Source organism: Cupressus sempervirens, chromosome 3, assembly GCF_028749045.1.
Source record: "Cupressus sempervirens isolate cs-2001-9-10 chromosome 3, ASM2874904v1, whole genome shotgun sequence".
NCBI classification, from domain to species: Eukaryota; Viridiplantae; Streptophyta; class Pinopsida; order Cupressales; family Cupressaceae; genus Cupressus; species Cupressus sempervirens.
The window spans coordinates 349,250,222-349,275,486 of record NC_143120.1 but is presented as its reverse complement, the minus strand read 5'-3'; the positions used below and the strand labels follow the sequence as shown (position 1 = coordinate 349,275,486).

The 25,265-nt window shown below is 34.6% G+C and overlaps 1 protein-coding gene across 7 annotated transcripts in view; it reads right to left on the bottom strand.

Moving 5' to 3' along the window:
* Positions 1-24,222, bottom strand: part of LOC149566422 (RNA polymerase II degradation factor) — a 56,545-nt gene extending 32,323 nt beyond the window's left edge. For 2 of the 7 annotated variants that reach the window (XM_089819773.1, XM_089819777.1), the window contains exons 1-7: positions 23,695-24,222; positions 19,786-20,037; positions 18,239-18,349; positions 18,081-18,136; positions 17,692-17,836; positions 2,412-2,591; positions 1,899-2,207 (exon numbers count right to left, since the gene is read on the bottom strand). In XM_089819773.1, coding sequence (XP_089675899.1) covers positions 1,899-2,207; positions 2,412-2,591; positions 17,692-17,836; positions 18,081-18,136; positions 18,239-18,349; positions 19,786-20,037; positions 23,695-24,060 — 1,419 coding nt within the window. In that variant the 5' untranslated portion in view covers positions 24,061-24,222. The remainder of the gene's footprint in view (positions 1-1,898; positions 2,208-2,411; positions 2,592-17,691; positions 17,837-18,080; positions 18,137-18,238; positions 18,350-19,785; positions 20,038-23,694) is intronic. The other 5 variants (XM_089819774.1, XM_089819778.1, XM_089819775.1 and 2 more) reach the window with 3 other exon arrangements.
* Positions 24,223-25,265: the final 1,043 nt, after the last annotated feature.

Below are 25,265 nucleotides of genomic sequence, written 5' to 3'. Positions count from 1 at the left end.
GAAGTTGAGGGAAGATTTTGTGTGTATTTTGCATTTGAGGCAAAAGTTGTACTTCATTGGAACTATATTGGCATTTGAGATGTTTGTCAATTTGGTTGTAATGGATTATATGTCCACTCAATTATAATCAAAGATTCAACTGGTGAACTCAACTGGGTGCCAAATTTGTGACGTATTGTGAGCAGTGAGCTCTTAGCAATGATCTTGTAGATTGGGTTGTAAGCATGTGGTTTGTGGTTGAAAGTGCATCCTTTTGTTCTCTATTTACTCTTAGCTGGGTAGTACTTTTAGTAGAGTGTATTCATCTTATGGGTTTGACTTCCACCGAGGATTTCCCTTAACACGGTTCCTTGAGAACATATATGGTATTATGTGTTGTGTGGTGGATCTTGCATTATTCTTTATCATTCAGATCTAAGATTGGTTTAATTCGTTAGAGTTTTAATTGTATGCACACAAGGAAGTGATCAAAAATAAATAAATAAATATTAGAGAGAGTACCTCAACAATAATGTGCAAGGAAGTGATCAACCGGTAATGAGGGGGCAAAAATAAAAGAGGCCCAAATTTGATTTCAATTATGCATGAGGGCAAGCAAAGATGTTTGATTCAGTGCACTACTTTGAATGGAAAGCCAAAACAAGAGCCTCAGAGATGTACACTTGGCCACTCGTAATGATGGTTACATCGTCATAAAAGTTGGGGCTTCCGAGGTGGTTGAGGTATTTACCTCAAATATAGGCAAACACAAGAAAGCAAAGCGTCACTTTGTTGGAATTGATTCAATGGTGAAAACTTGATAATATTGTTCCGTCCTCTCACAATTGTGATGTTTCTCATGTTGATTACATTGATTGTCAGTTGATTGCTACTTCAGAGGTTGGATTTGTGAGCCTGTTGACTGACAATGGAAACAATAAGGATGATCTCAAGCTCCCCATTGATAAAGACTAGCTTACCTGGATCAAAGATGGTTTTGGAGAGGGTGAAGATCTTATTGTGACTGTGACATTTGCAATGTGAGAGGAGTAGGAAGCAAAAAGGAGTATAAAGGTGGTGACAGTAGTGGATAAGGTAGAAGGGGTATAGAAGGTGACTTGAGGTTGAAGTGGAGAAGGCAATTGCACGAGACAAATCAACAAGAGGTGTTAATGCCTCAAGGTGTGATATCACCACAGAGATGGGGTCACCACCATGACCCCACTGGTTTAAAACTCCTCTCAAAAGTGATTACCAACCAAAAAAATATTATTATTAAATATTAAACCCCAAAAAAAAAATTGACCAGACACGCAAACTCAAACCTAAGCAACATTGGGGTTACCTAATGGTTAGTACTAAATATGAAAGCCATTCACAATACATTTTTATATTGAAATCGTTTACAAATCTTGTGCTTATTCAAGCAACAACATGAGAATTACAACTTATTCAAGCTCCTTCTGAGCAACCACACTAGAAACAAAATTTGGAAGACCAAGAGTCACTACTTAGAATCCACCTTTTACAATGAGACAAATACAACGAATAGAAGACCAAGAGTCACAACTTAGAATTCCACAAAGATGTCCCTCTTGGGATTTGAACCAAGGTCTCCACAATGAGAACTCATTGCTTCAACCAAGCTAAACCCCTTCGACTACATTCACAATACATTCACAATCCCCTCACATTAAAATACAAGTTAATTGTGATTCATGCTTTCAGTTTAAATGCTAAAACCTAATTACAATTTTTATGGAATAGGAAACAAGTGATATTTGACAAAATGGCATGTTCCCTAAAACCAAGAATAAAACTCTGGAGGAACCATTGTCAAATTCTACCACCATCTTACTGGGCATAAAATACTAAAAACAATCATTTTATTGTATCATTAAAATCTTCCTAAAGCTTACCTTAGATGGCAGATTACGGACCAGAATAAAAGGAGTAGCTCCATCTACATTGCCATTTGGTATCGCCCCAGCCTTAGCTTGGTTATTTAGAACCAAAGTACTTCCATTTGTGTTTGTCTTTGAAGCTGTCTCCCCATTTACGTTAAAATGATTACCCCCTTTGCTTTCTGAATATGATTGCTTCTTTTCTTTTGATTCAGTCTGATTCAGATTGGTATTGTCTTTGGAAATTTGACTTTCTCTTGCTTCTTCTAGCTCAAATTGTAGGTGCTGAATCGATTGTGAATAGTATCTCTCTTGATCTGCCAGCTATGCAATGTAAAAAACAATGCTAGAACTATTAGCCAAATCAACCCTTTCATAAGTTCTATTCTCTGCGTCTTAAACTAAAACAAGCTCAAGTACATAATGAAAATTTTATAGATTCTCTGCTGCCACGATTACTTTTAAAAGTTCCTTGCTATCAATCAAGCATTGCATCATAGATATCCACTAAATCATTTACAAACCAACCTGTCTTTGGCAATTTAACCATAATTGGTTGAACTGATCAGTACGATCTCTCAGCTCTACTTGCAAATTATGCTGGTTGTTCATATGAATAGCATCCATCTCCTGTAGGCGTGCTAGCCATGTATGTGTTTCTCGTAACTGATCATCCTTGTATAAAAGCACTTCTTGTGCAGACCTCCTCTGCAAAATTAAATGGACAAGAGCAAATTTTGTATAAGAATCAAAAGTTGGAAAACACGGTAAAACAAATTTCAACAAACAATCATTCTAGTAGGCATGCTCATCTACAAAAATGGAATAAAGATAGAAATGATATTTAAAAAACAAAAGTTGAGATTAAGCAATGAAGTTTGCACTATAAATTAATAGAAATTTACAACCAATGACATGAAATGTTAATTCCACTTATGCATTGTGGGTTCAGCCGCTTCAATGAATTTCTGGATTTCCAATAATTGAATGTAATGATTTGAGCAAAACCAAAATCTGAATATTTTGATGAACACAAAGACCTTAACCTTTCATTTTTTTAATGATTATGTAAGGTTTACAAACCAAAAGCTGAACTTTTTGATAAATAAGAAGAATTGGAACTCTTAATGGCAACACTGAAGCTCCAACATGAGAAATTCTAATGCAAACTATCAGTAAAATCCAATTTTCCACATAAAGAAGCCTGGCAGCATCATTTGACAACAGTACATTTGTTCAACTGAAAGTGGTCATAGAATAACATATGGAATGCAATACTCTGACATAGTAGTAATTAGTTCAGTTACAATGGTTTGCCATCTCTCAATTTGTCTATTGGTTCATTTTCAGAAAGAGATATGGACTTAAGTTACGAGATAAAATTATACTATGTTACCAGATTTGTTGTCCAAGGCAGAAAAGCCGGATTCAGTTCTGACTAAAGTCTTGACCAGATGTCATTTTCTGCAAAGTTGGCAGCAGGTAATCAAATTCAGTCGGAAGTCTGTCAGACACACCCAGGCCAAATTTTAAAAAATTCGCAACGAGTTCCAAACACAGCAGCAGGACCGGCCAGACTTTGGCATAAAAACAGTTTTTTTTTGGCATAATTTAGTCAATTTCACCCTCCAACTCTAAAATAGACCACTTCAACAGCCAAAAAGATAAATCATGTCATTTGTGCATTTGTAAATAGAAAAGAGAACCTCTTGCTTCCATTGCTAAACTTTATTGTTTGGTTATCATTGCTCAAGGACTGTAGAAAGGTGATTGTTGCATGCTCTAAGCTTGTCTGTGAGCCATTCCTGTTTGGTTGTAAATGTGGAGAACTCCTCAAAGACATTGAAAAGGAAGATCAACAAAAGAGGTAGGTTTTTGTTGAATCATTAGTTCTTTAAATTGTTTTTTTCAAAATGAAATTAACTCTCTAGTTTTATTTTATTTTTTTCATTTTGGTGTGTGGCTTTGTATGTTGTTAACAGACACAGAGAATGATAAGTAGTGCTAGCACTAGGAACTCCCAGTTCAAAACAGACCTGGGCTCTCCATTATGGAAATATGTAGAAATGGTTCAGCAAATCAGGTGGAGGTATGTTTGGATTTGCATGTGTTACAAAGAGGAATATATTAGCTCTATCAGTAAAGTGAATGCACAATTGTGCTTTATGTTGTCTTTCTGAGGACCACTGCAAATGTTATAGTACTGCCATAATGTTTTTGTATGTCTTTTCCAAATGGCAGCGACCTCTTATATATATTGAGATTATATTAAGAGGGTACGTGTACAACTATGAGTCATAATAGGGGACGGAGGTACTTGGGTCCTTAGCTGTGATGCTATCCACCGAGTACCTGGTACTTAGGATACATGTACCCGGTACTTAGGTACGTGGGTACGAGTACTAAGGGTGTGGAAACTATTGGTTCCCAAGACCACAAATTGAAAATCCAAGAGCCTGCCACTTCTCCAACAAAATTCTGCAATCAGTTCTGGCCAAAGAACGAGAATCACTTTGATTCCCTTACACTTCAGGCTCCACAACACCTAGGCAGGTAAACCTTCTCCTTGAACCTGATCACTTGGTTTAGAGATTTTCTAAAGCGAATTTAAGCTTTGGAGTTCTTCAATTGGCAGGGTCCTTGAACTCGATGAAACTGAAACTGAATGCTAAGTACTTGAAATAATTGAATGTTTTGTATAAGATTTGTTAATAATGAATTTGATGCTTGTAGGAAGGAAAATATAGATTTTCTGACTTCAATAATAGAAAGACCAGTGCCTCTGCTCATCCGAGCAATAGAGTCAACTTTGGTGAATTTTCACGTACAACTTCATAAAGTTCTTATGCACTTGAACTGTCAGCAATTTAATAATCAAGATGCGACAAACCAAATATTATGCAATCTAAAATTAGTCCAGATTGAACTTTAACTCCTCTGATAGGGAGACAAACTGGACACAGATATGGAAACAATTAAATATTTCACTATATCTATGATGATCACATTTAAGATGCTAAATGACCGTGTCCACTTATCCGACATTTAAATTGTATACAAAATTCCAAAAAAAAAATTACAAAGGACAATTCATCTGCAGTTTAAATCTCCATGCCATTTAGAAATAAACAAAGGACTTTTTATTTTATTATTAAAATAAAATAATTGAATTTATATTACAAAGTCGTATTAAACTTCTTATACCTCCGTATAAGTAAAATAAAATGCTTTTTTCAGAATATGATTGTCGAATGTGTCTTATTTTCTTGTCTCAAATGAATCATTTTCCTTATATATCCCACTCATGAGAGAACGTGACTTTTCAAAGGAAAGGTTATGTCTCTTTGAAAAATAAATTACACCTTGCAATTTTAATTTGCACCTTTTCATTTCCTTAATTTTTTTAATTAACTTATATCATGGTAAAGCAATTATTATTAATTCTTTCATGGGCAATCCCTTTATAATTTTTGCGATAAGAGTTTCTGTCGCTTCAAACCTGTCTCGCGGATTTCTCACACTTTTCTGCACATGTGAGTGAATCCTTTGGACGCAACTCGTATTGCCAATAAGTATTAAATATTCACACTGATATACGGAGCCTGGGGTGATACTGCAGAAAGCGTTGTTGCTTGTTTTGATCATGTCGAGAAAAGCATATATGTTTTCAGAACTGCCTTGACTCGGTGATGCTTTTGGCATTCATTCCTTAACTCATTTGATGAAACTCCTGTCCATTCGAAGATGCAACACTCATAACTGCGTATCTTTGAGAGCCACAAAATCAGACGCTATATGCAACCTTTCAATTCCAATGACTGTAACACTTCGTATAAGGAATGAATTCAACAGTTACACACATATGTATTGCAGAGATGCCAAGATAAACACTACAAAATCACTCAACCAATTCGTAGCATCGAATACAATATCCGTTAGTGTTTCCCATCACCGAGTATAATCTTTCGAAGCCATATATAATTCAATTGATTTTGGTCGCTCCTGTGTCTTTACTGCATATACGTTATTGCCATCACCTTTGAACCCATTATTGTGCTGGATATGCAAGATTTTGGGATATCATAAAACTGTCTTCACACTTGTGTTTTACATGTTTGGAATTCAACGTCATCAAGTTCTCTTTATACGGCATCCAATCACGTCATTTGTCTTTGGAGCATATTTGTCACACATCCCTGCCATACACACGCACAGATATCTACATGATGGTCATTGCATACTATATTATCAAAATCGTTGATCCTTTGGTTAAAATGATTTGTGGATGATTAATATTTGCTTGCTCCAAACATTATTATTATTCCCTTTTTATTAGGAAATCAGGTTTGATTGCTTTTAAGACTGGCAGAGCTCCTTATTCCGTATGATCCCATGAATATCTCTATGCCGTGGTTTACTACACATGATAATTCCCACTTATGCACAGTGCTGTCAATTACTTGGAACAGTTACTTCTCCCTTTTCTCATACTCGTGTATAAACTTATGTGCTCATTCTCCTCAATAGCAGGGCCCTCACTGGTATAAACTTTCAATCATTTGTTTGAACATTTGTAGCTGCAAGGATCTTCAGAAATTAAGTGTTGAGGATTTGAGTTGCCTGGAAACAATTATTCTTCACCACTATTATATTCTGGAAATTATATCAGGAATATCTGTTCTAGTGAAGCTGATAGACTTAAACTTTTCTCACTGTCTGAAGCTTGAACAGAAAATTTAGTGTTTTCAAGAATATCAAACTATTTATTGCAATGTCACTGTCATTATCCAAATCTGGAAGCACTGTTACTGAATGCTCAGGGCTAGTTATGATGTTTTAGAGAATCACTAAATATGGAATGCAGGTGAAATTTTAGGATTTTATACAATGCTTTGTGATATGGTAAGGAAATCATTGAATATCGCTGGCATACAAAGGAAGACAGTTTCCCAACATGATCAGTTTATTTTTTCACTAAAGGTTTATTATTTTTTAAAGGCAAGGGAATCATGTCAGCATAATTGGAGCCTTAAAATTTGGGCTCCATCAGCTACAAGTACCCATGCAACCTTGCATATATATATATATATAACTTCAGTTTAGTCTCATGAGTTTATCCAACTGAAGCTACCAAATATCAACACTTTATCCCCTAAAATAGCATCAAGATTTGTCCAAGCCAGCAAAGAGTTGAAGGACAGCCTGCAACTAAACCCCTTCTTGCAAACCATTTTGTACTAAAATCATAGTTACACCGCCGTGGGGGACGGGGGGGCAAGTTTCCGAGACGGGGGGACAAAGGGGCATTAATTTGGGGATGGTGGGGAGACGGCATGGGAATGGCAGCGGGGGACAGGAGTGGGAGTATATATATATATGTGGTACTTAAAATGCTAGTGATGAAAATATGTATTGCAATATAAGATATAAAGATGTAAAAGAGTAAATACTTGAACATTGCTTTGAATTTGAACATCAAACATTAAACATAAATAGTCGAATCTGCAAATAGTCAACACCGAGATGTCACCCATCCTTGGTGGAGGTGGAATCTGGTGGCGCCGCTAGGGGCGAGGGGACAGAGAATACTTGAACGTTGCATGAATAGAACATCGAACATTAAACATAAATAGTCAAATCTGCAAATAGTCAACACCAGGATGTCACCCATCCTCGGTGGAGGTGGCAGAATTTGGCAATGCCGCTAGGGACAGGGGGACGAAATCCCCAAGTCCCCAATGTGTTGAAGTCTCCGGGACGTGGGGCAAAAAGGAGAGGGGCACATCCCCGTGTTACTATGACTAAAATATATTAAAGGCAAAAAATAAGTAGATGAAGCAGTTGGGAATCCAATTTCTCATCCTTTGCAAAGATCTAGAAGTAAAAAAGCATCAAAGGCCTCTAGCTCTATGGCTTCAATTTCTACTTCGACTAGACAACCCACAAAGTGCAATCCATTCTTGCATGTTCCTTGAGAAGTAGTGGCAAATAAGAGAGCAAATAGGCCCTTGGAAATGCCATTTCACAATGAAGCTATAGACATTGCCAGGCAAGACACAGCGAGATGCATCTATGAAAATGAATTGGCATTTAATGTTGTTTGCTCACCCTATTGGTAAAATTGGTGAGATCAATTATTAAAGCTCCAAGGGGGTTCAAGGGCCCAAGTTATGAGGTGTGCACCACTTTATTGGACAAGCAGGTGAGACATGTAGAGAATTCCTTGAAGCCCCTTAAGGATTCATGTATCAAAACAGGTGCCTCCATAGTATCCACTGGATGGAAAGATGCAAGAAATTGCCCTTTGGTCGATGTTATTGTAGTGTCCACAAGATGTACAATGTTTTTGAGAGAAGTGGATTGTAAAGGTGAAGGGGAAAAGAAGGGCGGTCTATTCATTGCAAATATTCTCATCCAGCCATTGAACAAGTTGGTCGTCAAAATGTCACTCAAGTTATAACAAACAATGCCAAAATTTGTAGAATTATCGGGTTATTGGTTGAGAAGTGCTTCAAACACGTTTCTTGAAAACCTTTTGCTGTCCAGTCACTCAACCTAATGCTGCAAACAAATGGCAAAAAATTGAGTGGATCAAAAAAATGTATGAAGATGCCCACGAGATCCAAATGTTCGTCACGAATACCAAATGTCATAAGATAATTTTAGAGATTGGACCTCTTGAAGATGAGAAAATATTTAAAATTTAAAGATGTTCTAGACTTTAATTTAGCAGAATGCATTTGTTTTTAGTTTTATTTATTATTGTTGTGATTTGAAATAGGTTGTTGAGACCCATTTTGACTCCAACATTATTGTTTTGAGAATGGTAATCAATGCTAATTGGAGCCTATGGAGGCACTCTAGTAGTACAGAGGCATTTGTCATTAAGGCAATGATACTAGATGACTCTTGGTGGGATCGTTTTGTGTACCTTGTGACATTCACTGACCCTTTATTCAGCATGATCCCTTTATTGAGCATGATCTGATACACTAACATTAATAACCCTTGCTTGGGTGAGGTATACAATGGCATAGATTCCATGATTGATGATATTAAAAAAATCATAAATGAGAAAGAGCAAGATCTTAAAGAAACATTCTTCAAAGAACTACATAAAATCATGGTGGAGAAAGAACAAAATAGCTACCCATTTGCATCTTATTTCCCTTGCATTGAGCCCAAGTATTATAGTTAGTTAGTCCTCAAAGAGAGTAGCACTAGAGTTGCCCCATACAGAGATCCTGAAGTTGGTCACAATAGAAGTCAGCCCTTCATAAACTCTATAGTATATAGTACATACCAATCACATACAACCTATAGTGAGGGTTGGACTCATGAGTTTCATAAGCACTGATGATTGTGGTTTGAGGCTCTTAAAGACTAGAACAATGTTGATGCTCGTGACAAGTGGTACTTTCATAAAGAAATGTACCAACACCTACAACCTCTTGCCATCAAAATTTTATCACAAGTTCTTAAGATTCTAATTTCTAAATTTTTGTTGATGAATATTGAATTTATATTTTTAAATTTTTTATTCAAAACTCTTTAACTCTTTTGCTCTCAAATTTTGAAATTGAAAATCTTGACAGGTTGCTAGTTCATCTAAAAGGAACTGGACCACATATCATTCATCCACTTAATAAAATGCAATAGACCACAATCCAAGAAGGTAGAGGACCTACTCTATGTGCATTCAAACATGAGGCATCTAACACAAAGACAATACTAAGAAAAAAATGGAGGCAAAGTATTGGGATGTTGAACTAGAGGGTATGGAGTTGGATGATTTGATTGCTCGTCTTAATGCACTTGCAGTTGATGATAATGATCATGAGCTATCTAGTAATATTGAGGTTGTTCCCGAGGCTAAACATCACTAGCACCCATGCCAATGGCATTGTTTGTGCTTCTAGTTTAGCACAACTAGATAATCATGATATGTTTACCAATTTTAATGATATTTGGCAGTGATGGTTGGTTGATACTGTTGGCGTCATTATTTTTTAATTGAAACATTGATATGGTGTACTTTTGGTATTTATATGTTATTTGGACTAAAACATTAATATGTATGATGGTGTATTTTGCTATGTTGGTTAACCATTAGCATAGTGGACTATTAATTTATCTATTGCTACACACGTGTATGTATTAATACATATGTGTGTGTGTTTCTATATGAACGAACCCAAACGAATTTGAACCTACCCAAAAAAAAATTGAACCCAAATCCAAACTAGAACCTGATCTAGCAACTTAGAAACTATAAAACACATATTTCTCGCCATCTTGAAATTTGTCTATACATGGATAAAAGATCGTTGCACTTGGCCATTTACAAAATCAGCTAATGAAATTTCATTAGCTATCAAGCGTACATTCTACTAATTTACAAAGAAATTCAATTCATCATTTTTTTTGGTTTGGTTGATGTTATATTTAAACTAAAATTGCACAAATACTCATGTAAAAGACCAAAACCATATTAAGAAATTTCCACACCCCCATCAAATGCTAGTATTCAAATCCATCCTCGTTTATGTCTATAAGTGACCTTATATGGTTGTTTAGTTGATTGCAATCCTCTTTGTTGTTATGTTGACTGCAACATCAACTATTCATCTTCAACACCCATTCACCGACAAGCGAGCTCACCCATCCTCAGCCCCAAGGTTCCTGCCTGCTTCCTTCCCTCGCCTTTGCATTACATTTCCCACCTCTCATCTTCATCACTATTATTCCCATATTTTTAGTTAGGTCTTTTATTATTATTCATTCCTAATTTTGACATTTGATTAATCATTTGGTAGGCTATGCATTCTTTGGGCTTATTACTTCAGTACGTATAGGTGGCTAATTTTGGTTTCTAATCAAGCACTCATATCACTGTTCTCTGTTTCAATTGGAATATCAAACAATTTGGAGAGTTGTTTTGACATTTGATGTCTTAAAAATAGGTCTTTATAGTGACACTATTTATCCTATGGTGTGCAGACAACTAAACCCATTCTCATACTCCCTTACTCCAGCCACTCTTAACTCTAAATGGGAATTACATGGTTGCCACATGGCTCATGAATCACCATCTGTAGGTGGATGAGCATTGGACATTTCCCACTCATCATTGTTATGGCTTCACATAAAGAAGTATATAGTTTCCTATGACTGTTGGATGTTCTAAGACCCACAAGGATACCAAATTTTGGTCTCATATTTTGAGAGAAGCAATGTAATTGGAAACAAAAGGGTTCCACAAAGTATAGATTTGACCTATGTAATGCCCCCTCCCCGAGAATTTAATAAATAATTCATAATATTAAGCTATGACAAAAAAATAATTAAATAATATTATATTGATTACTGATAAAAATTAAAATAAATAATAATATAATTATAATCTAAATAAAATAAATAATAATATAACTATAATCTAAATAAAATAAATAATAATATAACTATAATCTATAATTATATTATAATATTATACACTTGATAATTACAAGATAAATAATAAATAACTTCAATTAATGAGCAAATAGGCTACAATACATTATAATATAAATTACTATATTAAAAATATTATATGTGTGTGTGTGTGTGCGCGCATAGATATGGTCATATAATGAAGCTAGTATGAGTGACAATTAATATATAATAAACTATATTAAATCTTAGCCAATAACAAAATTAAATCTCTCCCCGTCCACAAGGGTCCCGTCAGCAAATGTCTTTAATAGTTGAGTTTCTCTAGATTATGATATTAATAATTAATATTTATATGACTTAATTTGGACATGAGAGATGGGAATCTTGTTCACCAATCAAACCTTTGATATATGATTAGACTCCTACTCGACATTCAACCAAGAAATTGCAATCAGATGGCCACAATATGAATAATGAAGCACATGAGACAACAGTTGGAAAAGACACCACTTTCGGGTCCAAACTCAGTCTTCTTCCAAATTCTATATAAGGCAAAAATGAATACACTCAACACCCAACATATAATCAGAAAGAATCATACAATGCTGACAGAACAGACATAACTCGATAGAGTATGAAGGAAGAATAATCATCATCAATAGGGGAGCCAATGCCACAAACTTTATACCATAATTGCAGCAATCAAGTGCTTCACACCATGCCAAAGTTTGGACAAGAGTTGGTATCTGTTTAATGATGGCAGCTATATCTAATGAAGTATCACATAAATAGAGACAACAAGCCAAGATAATCGTCCAACCTATAGTTCGTGATAAAACATCCAAGTCAACAGCTAACACAACACTTCAGCAAATTGAATATGGCGACTGATAACAATTCAAGACGACGTATATATTGCACTATCAATTTGAAGGAGACATGAAACAACGAAATTGTCGCCACTAATTGGAAATTATCGAACCATAGTCAACAATTCTGGTGCAAAACCAAATACAGAAAAATTAGCGATTACAGAGTCCAATAATTACATTCACAAAAATCTATATATTTATATTTATATATAAACTATGGATGGGAATAAAAAGGCACTTTTATTCTTTCTCATATGTGTGGAAGATTTTTCTCTTTACGAGTCGTGATTTGTCGGCTTTGCAAACACAAATTTATATTGACATTCAATAACCATAGGATATGTCTGAACAAGAACTCTAGCAACCATTTAGGGATCTCAGTTATTTTGTAGACATATTAAGCAAAGGGGACCTATCCTACCACTTGACTTGGAATATTGAGAGAACGGAAATGAATATGGAGGTCAAAGATTAATAAAGATAAGCTATGTAGAGAAACTCAAATGTCTTAAAATGTTGATAGGAAACTAACCATATTGTTATTTGTTCGATGATTAGTAAAAACCCATAATAATCAACGTCCGATATAAGGAATGATGAACACATCAGCAATTGCATAATAGAGAAGATTATGCTACTTGGAGAGGACATGTAATTGAAATCCTTATGTTAGTCAATGGATACAAAATAGTGGTGCATTACATTAATGAATAATCAATCGAAAGGCCACAAGGATAAAATACTACAGATTTGACTATTGTTTCCACATAATGAAACATCATTCACATATACCTCACGAAAACTTATATATTGGTATAAGCTAATCTCTCCATACTACATATTAAGAGACCTATAGGTTAATATTTAAGATAGTGTTCGTTTAATTGAAACCAAATATCAAAATAATTGTTGAGAGTAAAGGTTTTAATAGAAAAACAAGACTATGGTACACTGAAATCATAAGAGCATCATCCTAATAGTCTAGACTACCTAATAGAGGACGTTACAGAGTATGGAGAAAGTGCAATTCAAATTTTGATCAAGAATTGTTGAGTAACTTAAGCATGTCCCTTGGAGGGGGCATTACAATGGTATCAGAGCCAGGTTTTGCCATCCTATAGGTTAAAACTTAAAAGATAACTATGGAATCATCAAATAAGAGATGACTAAAGAAATAACCATTATGTTTCAATTCCAGAAAAGAAGATACATATAATTGCAGCGATATATATTCAGAGCAATACTAAAGAATGAAATCATAAGGAACATATTGAGATCATTTAAGGATGATATGATTCTACAACGGTTGTTCAATACGATCAGCAGACGTCACCAATATTTTGCCTATAGAATGGTAGGGTTCCCTCCTAATCTTTTTTTATATCTCTGGGCCCCAATAATAATAATAGGCCTCCCTGTGCATGCACCGTGCACGCAAGGGGGCCCTACCCCCCTATATATTGAAAGGCGTGCTTGCCCCTATAATTTTATGGGCGCATATTATTGTAGCCTATAGAAACAATGGGGGTAGATCCCTAGCCTGGCCCTATAATTTTTAGGTATGGCCTATAATTTTATGGGGGGCATAAAATTATGTGATAAAATAAGCATGAGTTATGTACACAACTTAAAAGAGGGCATTCGTGATGAATGTCGAGATTCCTAAAGGGAATCCTAAGATCCAAGATATTTTTTTGCAGAAAGCATTTTTTAATATCCGTCACAGAGGGCATTAATGGTAAGCGTCAGCCATAGAGGGCATTCTTGAATGTTAGCCACAGAGGACAATCTTGTGAATGTCGGCTATAGAGGAAGTTCTTGAATGTCAACCATAGAGGGCATTCTTATCAATGTCAGCCATAGAGGGCATTATTGGTGAATGTCAGCCTCAAAGGGTGTTCTTAGTGAACATCGCCATGCTTGGTAGAGGGCACTCTTGGTGAGCATCACCACTCTTGGCAGAGGATGTTCTTGATAAGCGTGCGTTCTTAATGAATGTCACCATGCTTAGTGGACAGTTTTCTTAGTGAGCACCACCATTATTGGTAGAAGGCATTCCTAGTGAGCGCTAACATTCTTGGCAAAGGGTGTTCTTAGTGAGCTTCACCAATCGTAGCAAACGATATTCTTGAAGAATGTCACCATTCTTGGCAGAGGGCATTCTTGGAGATTGTTGCCATTATTGGCAGAGGGCATTCTTGAGATTCTATATCTCCAAGGCTTAATCATAAGAGTCAAGCAACACTTATCAAGGGAAAAGAAAATGCTATAAGAAACCAAGATAAGTTTGATCTTTGAATTATTCTTAGTATTTTAAATTAAATCTCCTTTAGATTTCTTAAATTTATAGCTATATGCAGTCCTAACTTCAAATTTACTTAGAAGCTTGCATTGCTTGAGGACAGGCAATTTTCGAGAGGGTGGACTGTAATGTCCCCTCTTGAAAAGAATTTAATAAATGATTTATAATATTAAGCTATGACAAAAAAAAAGAACTAAATAATATTATATTGATTAAATAATATTATATTGATTAATGATAAACAAAACATAAATAGATAAGTAGGAGATAATTTCCACAAGTCAAAACATAAATAGTTATATAATTATGATCTATTATTATATTATAATATTATATACTTGATAACTACAAGATAATTAAGAATTAATAAAAAATATTAAATATTAAAATAAATAAATGACTTCAATTTATGAGCAAATAGACTACAACATATTATAATATAATATATATTTGTGCATAGGCAAGAGCCTGCAACACAACAATAAATTGTGAGCCTCTTATCTAGGAGGTCTTGGGTTCAAATCTACTCAAGCTTAACACATAATAATAATTAATCTCAATAAATAATAAATAATCTAGGCTCTGGCCCATTACCTATCAAAATATATATATATATATAGTAAGTAATGAAGCTAATATGATTGACTATTAATATTTAACAATAAACTATATTAAATCTTAGCCAATTTCATTATTAAATCTCTCCCCATCCACAGTGGCCCCATCAGAAAATGTCTTTAGCAGTCGAGTTTCTCAAGATAATGATATTAATAATTAATAATTCTATGACTTAATTCAGACATGAGTGATGGGAATCCTCTTCACCAATCAAGCCATCGATGTGTGATTAGACAACTACTCGACATTTGACAAGGAAATTGCTAACAGATGACCACAATATGAATAAAAAGACACATGAGACGACAGTTGGAAAAGACACCAGTTTCAGGTTCAAACTCATAGTCTTCTTCCAAAATCTACATAAGGCAGAAATGAATACACTCAGCACCCATCATATAATCAGAAAGAATCATGCATAGCTGACAGAACAGACATAACTGGATAGAGTATGAAGGGAGAATAATCATCATCAATATGGGAACCAGCGCCACAAACTTTATACCATACTTGCAGCAATCAAGCGCTTTACACCATGCCAGAGTTTTGAAAAGAACTGTATCTGTTTAGAGATGGCAGCTATATCTGACAAAGCATCACATAACGGAGACGACAAGCCACATTAATCATCCAACCAACAACTGGTGTTAAAACAGCCAAGTCAACAGTTAAGACAACACTTCAACAAATTGAATATTGCAATTGATAACAATTCAAGACAGCAACATATATATTGAATTATCGATTTGAGTGAGACATGAAGCAAAGAAATAGTCACCGCTAATGGGAAATCATCGAACCATAGTCAAAAATTATGGTGCAAAACTAAATACAGAGAAAATAGCAATTAGCGAGTCCAGTAATTGCAGTCCCAAAAATCTATATATTTATATTTGTATATAAACTATAGAGGGGAAAAGAAAGGCATTTTTATTCTTTCTCATATTTGTGAAAGATTTTTCTCTAGACTACCTAATAGGGGACATTACAGGAGCATTAAGAAAGTGCAATTCAAATTTTAATCTAGAATTGTTGAGCAACTTAAGCATGTCCCTAGTAGGATACATTACAACCTGCCTATATGCAGTATTTTATTTTCATTGTATTTATTTAGGTATTGGTTATACAACTACCAAGTTCTAAAACCTTCATGATTCAGCAAATCCTAATAACAAATTATTAGAAGGCGTATTTATTTCGGTATTGGTTATACAACTACCAAGTCCCAAAACCATCGTGATTCAGCAACTCCTAATAACCAATTACTGGACGGCTCGTGTCAAAACCTTTCTGCAGCTACATTGCTATGCAAATGAGTTAAGAAGTGATAAATCACCTGAATGGAGAAGCCAAATGTTGAATTCTCTAAGTTAATTAAATGTCCCATAATTTAGCAGTCTGTTTAGACATTTTAGTATTTATACAGGTAGCGTTTATAGTTTCATTTCATCTTATTTGTTCTGTAATGTTTACAAAACTACCCGTATTCTCATACTTCCTTAATGCTTCCACTCTTGATACTGAATTATTGTAATGCACTTGTAGAATCTGTCTATGTATCTCTCCTTTTATCACTTAAGTTGCCCAAGAATTTCCAAGTAAGTTATCGACCATGTTTAAGAACATAGATTGTCAACATATATCTGGAATCAGAGCCTTCAATCAGATTAGTCATTATTATAAATGTTGAACAAATATATGATAATTGTACAATGCTATAAATGAATCCTTAACATCACTAAATTAATACTAAAAGGAGGATTCTCTTAGGATCTTCCCCCATAACCCATTCACATCACGGAGTACCATGTGCGATCACACAAGGTGTCTTGAGCCTGTCCATCAAGTCCAGGATCACAGATAGACACCCGCCATTCGGCCTCCCAGAACCTCTCAGGTCACCACTACTTAAAATGGACCTTATGCTTGCATTACTTGCATGACCATATCCCCCCTCCATAATGGATGGCTTAACGGTTGTAGATCTCAAGGGAATCCCCATCATCATTCTGCACGCCAACTTAACTATGCACATATTGGAAGTAATAGAACATCTGCATATGTTCCTACTTCTTATCAAATGGAAGCAAAGATAATCAAGTCTGCACAATCAGAGTTCAATATATTTGAATCATGCAAATGCTTGAGCAGTATACAAATCTGCTGTCATAGTTCTATTAAATACGGGACTGTAAATCTCCTATCTGATTGAATGCTTTTGATCTCTTCTTCCATCCCCTATTTCAAACGAATTATTCTCCCTTTATATCTTCTAATATAAGATAGAAGCCATGTCTCTTCACTATCTTTATTCTAGGAAATTGCTGTCTTAAACTGTTTTCTTAATTTAATTTAATGATCATTTGACTCCTTAAACATATATTAAATTACTTTCTTATATAAAAAAGCTGTTGGAATAAAGTTTAAGGGCTGCAACTTTATGTAATTAAGACTTCTGCAACTCCTCATTTTGGTGGGGACATGGAAGCCTTACTATACTACATTGGCATGCTAATAAATTGAAGTGGTAATAAAAGCAGATTGGTAGCGGAACAACCCATTCAAAAACACTTATGTGCAATACCTGCTCATCCAATTCATGGATTTCTCTTTCCTTTTCGTGAAGCTGTTCCTTCAAATCCTGTAACTCTGTAAGATGTTGTGTTCTCTCAGATTCCAACTGTGTAGCTGTTGCTTTCTGCTCAGATAGTGCTGTCTCATATTCCCTTCTGAAGTCCAAAAAATGATGAATCTAGTCATTATGATTTACAGCTGTTAGCACCAAAATGTTATGATGCTCGAAATGGTACTTATCACATAGCATCAACGTATCATGTGTACATCACTTAGCAAAATATACATATCAAGTCCATTAACCGTGTCTTGAAAGATTTCAGAATACATTTAAACCACCGAATTTACACAATGAGGTGAACATGCTCTACATAGGCAGACTCATTTCTATATCCATACCGTAAGGTAGCTAATTCATTATTCTGCTCTCTAAGAAGGCCATCTTTAGCCCATACCTAGAAAAGAACAAACCAAAGAAGAAAATTGAGTGCATGTTATTGTTTAGGAATTGGATAATGGTAACAAATATGAGCTTTAACAAATGAAATGTGGAAAACCTGACTCACTGCTTCATTGATCTCTATCTGGTTCACATGAAGTTGTCTCTGTCTTTCTTCTAACTGTTGCTCCAATTCACGCATATGATGGTCCTTCTGTTCTAGTTGCTCCTGTTAATGATCCATATTTTGTTACTTGTAAATTACATCAGAAAGACACACAAGATCCACATGCACACTGGTAGTTAAAATAAAAACATAAATTAAAAGAGATAAATTAAGAAACTCTTCCTTTTAACCAATATAATGAAATATATACAGATTTATCTTAACAGTAGCAAAAAATAACACAAATTACAGTTGCTCCTGTAACACATTAAAGGTACAAATACATAAAAATGACTTTACTGTAATAGAAGGTACATATCCTATAATTATAACTTCTCAAAACAGATGAAATAAATCTACAATATAAACGGAAAAGTACACTTAAGGAGGATGAAAATCTTGTCAAGTTATCATACATTATTTTCAGATTAGTGTTATTTCTCTTGAACCACACTATTTTAGTCTCATAAAAAAAATAAAGCATCCATTTTACTTTTTTATGCAACAAAATGTGCAATAAGTCTTTCTGGACATTCAAAGATGCTGAGCAATTTTTTCACCATTAAAAAATTATGTCCATAGGCTACTAGTAACTTCGCCTGATTCACTTCAGAATTGTGCCTACAGGTTTATAATTTGTTTTTTAGATTAGTTTGGTGATAGCAGTTCTAAAGTTTGCAAATTATGATTTTTTTTTTGACATGTTACTTTGAAATTACACAATGTGAGCAACGTAATTTTAAAACTAAACAGCTCGTGAAGGTCAGTAACATCATTAAAAAGAGCAAAGCACATTGTAAGTTCCACTACTAATGGCAGCACTAATGATTCAAAAGTCACAGTACTCATGCTATAGATGAAATGACATCTGCAAATATTTCAATAGGAGTCTGTAGACCATACTTCTGACTTCATTTTTTTAACACAGTTTGTCTTTAGGCTTCATGGGTGAGTTAATGCTACAATGTTAAATGCATGCAATGAAATAAACATGGCATTAAAAACCAATACAATTTGAGAAAGTTATCCTCTTTTCAACATAATTAAGCAAGATGTTACAGTAAATACTATTCTAGACAGCAATCAAACGAAAACCAACAAGTGAATATCCAAAGCCATTGAAAGAACTATTTACAATCTTAAAAAAGATAATCTAGAGTAACAGTACATCTCAAAATAAAGACTGCCCTTAATTACTACATCAATATTAGGAAAAAAAGAAATGATAAAACAAGTATCTTTCCGACAATAATTTATTACATGACTATTCACATGAATGATAAACCACAATACTAGCATCTAAATGTGAACATAGAGCATTCACAGAATCCCTTCTCGTGATAGTAATGGACCAAAGATTTGCTTGAACATAAATGTAACTCAAGTCTAAGAAATAGAAACTAAACATAGAATACAAAATAGAGGTAAACAGAAGAATAGGGAATAAAGCTTAAGTGGAAGCCACATAAAATAGAACAACGAATAATTTATGAGAGCACCTGAAGACTAGTAACAATGCTGGCATGCTGTTTTGTCTGCTCATCAAATTCAGTTTGGATACGAATCACATCTGCCCGAGCAATAAATTGTGCCCTAATATCTATCTCCATGCGTTGCAACTGTTCTCTTTGCCTTACAATTTCATGCAAGCGCTGTTGCATGGAGTCCTCAGTACTGCTCAGACCAGATTCAATGGAGATGGAGCCTAAATCATTATCCAGCTGTATATTCGCCTGCTGCACATGCTTTATCTATAAATATACCAAATCAGGAATCAAGCAAGGGATCAGAAAAATTTACAATGTTGACAAAACTAATAATTAATATTTGACTATTAAAGTTATATGCAAAATTTACAAGTAGTCCAAACACAAGACTAAGAACAAACTTGTACCATGCAGGTAATACAAAACACTCGATTTCTTCAATCCTGTTTATGACTATTCCTTATTGCTAACAATAATCTATGTCAGCAAACTATTTGAATATACTTTGCCTATTCTTAACATGAACTCTCAAGTTGCAAAGAAAAACATGAAGCTTCCAAGCTGGTTGTGGCATATAGATGAGAATGGGAAGTAAGTGCTACAAAGACCCTCAGATTTCTCAATCATTAGCAACAATTGTTGCTCGAAATAATAAAAACAAATAAAATAAAAGAGCATATTAAATACAGTGTTAATAAAGAAAACAATGTGCCACATGCTACAAAGCCACTCAGATTTCTCACAGACTTGTCAATCATTAGCACTAATTGTTGCTCAAAATAATCAAAACAAATAAAATAAAAGAGCATATTTAGTACAGCGTTAATAAAGAAAACAATGTGTCACTTAAAACAAGGAAAACATTCAAAGATCAACGGATGTTGCAGGAGCTGAACTTGTGGTCCCTACTTGGAACATTGAAAATGAAATCTCAAAGTAACAAAATGGTTGAAACATCAACTGACAAAAAAGAGTAGAAAGTGGGTACTGTCCACGGAAATTGGTATAATACCTACTTTGAAAACCAAAGATGCTAAATGGGTGCCCTGAGGGTTGAACAAGTGACCTATTGTAAAAAAAAGGTTGGAGCATATGTGACCTACAAAGTGCAAAAATAACAACAAAATGAGCATCCTGGGGATTGAACCTGTGATCTATAACTGAAACCAGAACATGGGTGTCTGTATGGATTCAACCAGTACTTTCAACATAACTCCATAAAAAGGATTCCTGATTAAAATTAGACCTGTAGCCTTGATCATAATGTAACAAAAGATACAAAGTGAGTGTCCCACAGGGATTGATCCACTACTAATAATAAACAAAGGTTTCTGTAACAAATGAACACAGGAGTTTCTATAATATATATTATATAGGAGTCAGTGGATCCCTGGTTGAAACTGCTGCCATGTTTATAAAAGCACAAAACTGGGTCTCCATGCGGAATATGCAATGTACTATTTCAAAAAATAAATAAAATCACAGAATAAGCTAATTGAACCCCATAACCCTTATTATAAAAAGAACATAACATGCATCCGCGGAGATTAAATCTGTGACTTCTATGCATGAAAGGATGTAGCCAAAAAAAAAAAAAATTATGTCAGAATATTGCAACTTATAGAATTCAACCCTGACAGCTGTTGACTAAAAGGGGCCAAAATCTATGATCTCCATGATGATAGCCTTGGGGACGAACTAATGAACTGGATGCCTAGATAACAAGAAATAATAGTGTAGCGGTTATGTTATTATAAATTTCAAGCACATAGAGTAATAATACAGAAATGCTGCCATTATCAAATCCAAGGTGTGCATGTTTTCAACTATCACGAATGCGTGCAAAATGTAAAATCTGCTATATCCAATAAAAGGTGTGAACATAAAAAAATGAGTGCACATAATGTGAATCAAACCTCAACATCGTATTAGAAGAGTTCGGATCACAGGTTTCATGGATGTCAAAAATGTGAACAAAAGTAACTTCCAAAATAAACCAAAAAGTTTCACACCATTAACTGAAATATCATGACCTCTTATACAACATCACAAAATGGAGGTATAAAGGAGCTCAAACTGTGAGTTAAAAGCAGCAAAAGTGTGAAAGAACAACAAATGACCACTATATGGATGATCATGAAATAATAATATGGGATTGAAATTTGAACCTGTGACTCCAAGGTAACAATTTTTTTTTTTTTTTAAATTTACATGATATCAAAAATAGCGTGATGGAAAAGAGGAGAATCTATTATATACAACTTCAGGCTGAAAAATATTATAAGGCACTGGAATTTACAAGAATGAAACCTGCGAGATCCTGATAGAACAACAGCATGGACTGAGCTTCTGACCTCAAAGAACCAAAATAAGTTAATAGCAAAAGACAAACGACACAACAGCTGTCCATTGTGATTAGAACCACGACCTCCTATTATGAAATGATAGAACACAAAATAGTTGTCCTAGGAACTAAGACTTTGATCTCATATGATACAAAATAGGTGTCCGTGAGGATATAAGCTTTAAACACCTGACCCCTATTACAAAATATACATCCAAAGGGATTAATCCTCTAGCCTCAGCTAATTCAACGAAAGACACAAAATATTTGTCCACATGGATTCAGTATGTGATCTTAAAGAAACAAAACAGTACACGGCAGGCATCCATAGATATTGGATTTTTTATCTCCTATGCAAATGTACACCTATGGGGATTGAACCTCTGACTCTGAGTAAAAAATTTTAAAATGGCTACAAAAGGGTATGAAGTAGAAGAATACATTACGAGTTGTAGAATAGAGCGAAAAGTGTCACATCCAATGAACGGCTGGAAAATATGCAGTAGGAGAGGGAATAAAACCTGTATCCACAGGGTTTGAAACTGAAATAAGATTTAATCAGTTGCCTTGAACCATCAAAACAAAGACAGGATGGAAACCCCTGAGCTTAAACCTATGACCAATTAAAAAAAACATGACTTAATCAGTTGCCTTAAACCATCAAAACAAAGACAGGATGGAAATCCCTGAACTTAAAGCTATGACCAATTGAAACAGATGTGGATAGAAATCAAATCTGTGACATCGAAGAAACAAAACAAAATAAAAGGTGTAGCAAAGATAACCAGACCTCTGAACTTCTGTTCTTCATAATGGCGGTCCATAGTGATAAAAAACTGTGCCCTCATAGCAACCGAAAATAAATAAAATAGATGGATATTATAATTATACCTTGGGCGTAATATCATTAAAAAAATCCAAAAATGGCCATAATTAAACAGGTGAGATTAAAGCAAAAAAATAAAAGAAAAAAGGAAGGTATGCATGGAAACTGGAATCTGTGACCTAAGGCACCCTAATTAAACTACCAAAAGTTGCCACCTCAAAGTAAAAAATACAACAAACCAATAAAATTCGGTACGTAAAATTGTGACCTATGAGCAACGAAAAATGAAGCTATAAAAGTGGGCATGAGCTGAACTTATGACACATAAATTGTGTCTTCGAGGCTTGCGAATGTAAATGCGCCTTCAAAGCAATCCCAAAAAGGATGTGTCTATGGGAATTCAAGCGATAGCCTCCTATTACACGAAACACAAAATGGTTGTCCATAAACAATGAACCCGCTACCTAAAAGAAATATTAAAAAGAGGCGCCCAAGGAGATTAGCGTATGACAACCTGTTATAGAATGTGTGTGCATGGGAGTTGAACCTGAGACCTCAAGCCAGTGACAGGAAAAAAAATAAGTATCCAGGGAATTAAACATGCAACCTTGAGTAATATGAAAATATAAAGTGAGAATCCAAAGTAATTCAACCAGAGATAACCTCTTGTAAAATGGCTGTCCGCAGAGATTGAAATTGCAACCTGAATGGAAGCAGATGGAAACAGAAAGAGCATAAAATATAGCAATACCTCATAAATTGTAGAATCCTCGGGCGGGCTGATATTTTGCCTAGGAGAAGCCAAGTTGCCGATACCAACCATCAAATTCGCCGTCCCAGATTCACCAGAGTCACTAGAATGCTCGCTACTTCCCCCAGAATGAAAAGCTCCATTACAACTACTACTGTTATTATGATTTATATTGCTGTTAACACTTCCACTATTACTATTACTTCTGGAGGACCTAATTGCTCCCCTCCTGCTACTGCTGTCATTAATTCCCTCCACAATAGCCCTATTACTACTATTGTTATTGTTCTCCCCCCGCCCACCTGAGCTTTCCGTCACCATTCTCCACTCTTTCCGCCCTACTTGTACTGCCATTAATCCTTCCATCAGAGAGACATTTTTTCCCCTCTGTGCCCTAAATCAGAAACCCTGGTTTATTTATTTTACCGTCAATAGACAGATTAAAAAATAATAATTACTCGCTTCAGCAGATATTTAGAATCGATGTGAGAATTGTGACTGAAGATTAACGAGAAGAGAAATGTACACGAAAAAGAGTCCGAAGGATATCGCTATGGTTAAATACGTTTTAAAAACAGAAAGAACGGGAAATGACGGAAAAATTCAATTGGGAAATGACGGGAAGTCGGAGGTGTTTAAGGGCTAGATTTGTGTTGGGTTTAAAAGGAGGGGGAGGCTTTACCTTGTCGTAATTAAGAGGGGGAATTTCTGAAGTTAAAAGCGTTTTTTGGTAGTATTGTTAGTAGTAAGTTCTTAAGTTTATCATTATTATTGGTTCCTCTAGGAAATTTATGCATTTATTAAAAGCGAATGAATGATCTAATTAGTTTGGTTTTATTTTTTCTATTATAGACATTTTATTTTTATTTTTACAAATTTAGTGAAATTTGTTTTTATATAATTTGATTGGCCTATGTGTGCTACAGTCATGAGTTTGAAAATTTTTCATTTTTTTTGCACTCAAAATAATTTTATTTTATTTTTGGCCAAATTTTAGACATCAATACTAAGAATATAATAATAATAATCATAAGAATGATGCATATTGTCAAACATTGATAGATTGTGATTACAGTTGTATTCTATTTCATAAATATCAACACAAACAAACAAAACAAGACAACATGATAAGCAATTAGAGATGACTTTTCGTATCATTTATGATTGTTGTGTTGCATAAGTTTGGTTAAAATAGATACGAGGGGATATTTCTTTTTATAATTGTGGCTTACAAATTATTTTGAGGTCAACATTTGTCCTTGGTGAGCATTGATTATGGAATCCTTTAGAATTGTTTTTTCCCTATTTATAGCATTGGTTGATTATTTTTAATTCACATTTCTAAAAGCTTTCGTCTCTTCCTACTGAAGCACAAGGTATGTCTAGGATTTTTCTATTCTTTTTCTTTTAGATTATATTGTGTTGTAGCTATATTATTTTTTGTGATCATCATATTTAAATGGAATCTATTTATGTAAGCTTGTCCAAATCTATTGGTTAGACTATATTATGTTGTAGCTGTATTGTTTTATGTGATCATTATATTTACATTAAATATATTTATAGAAGCT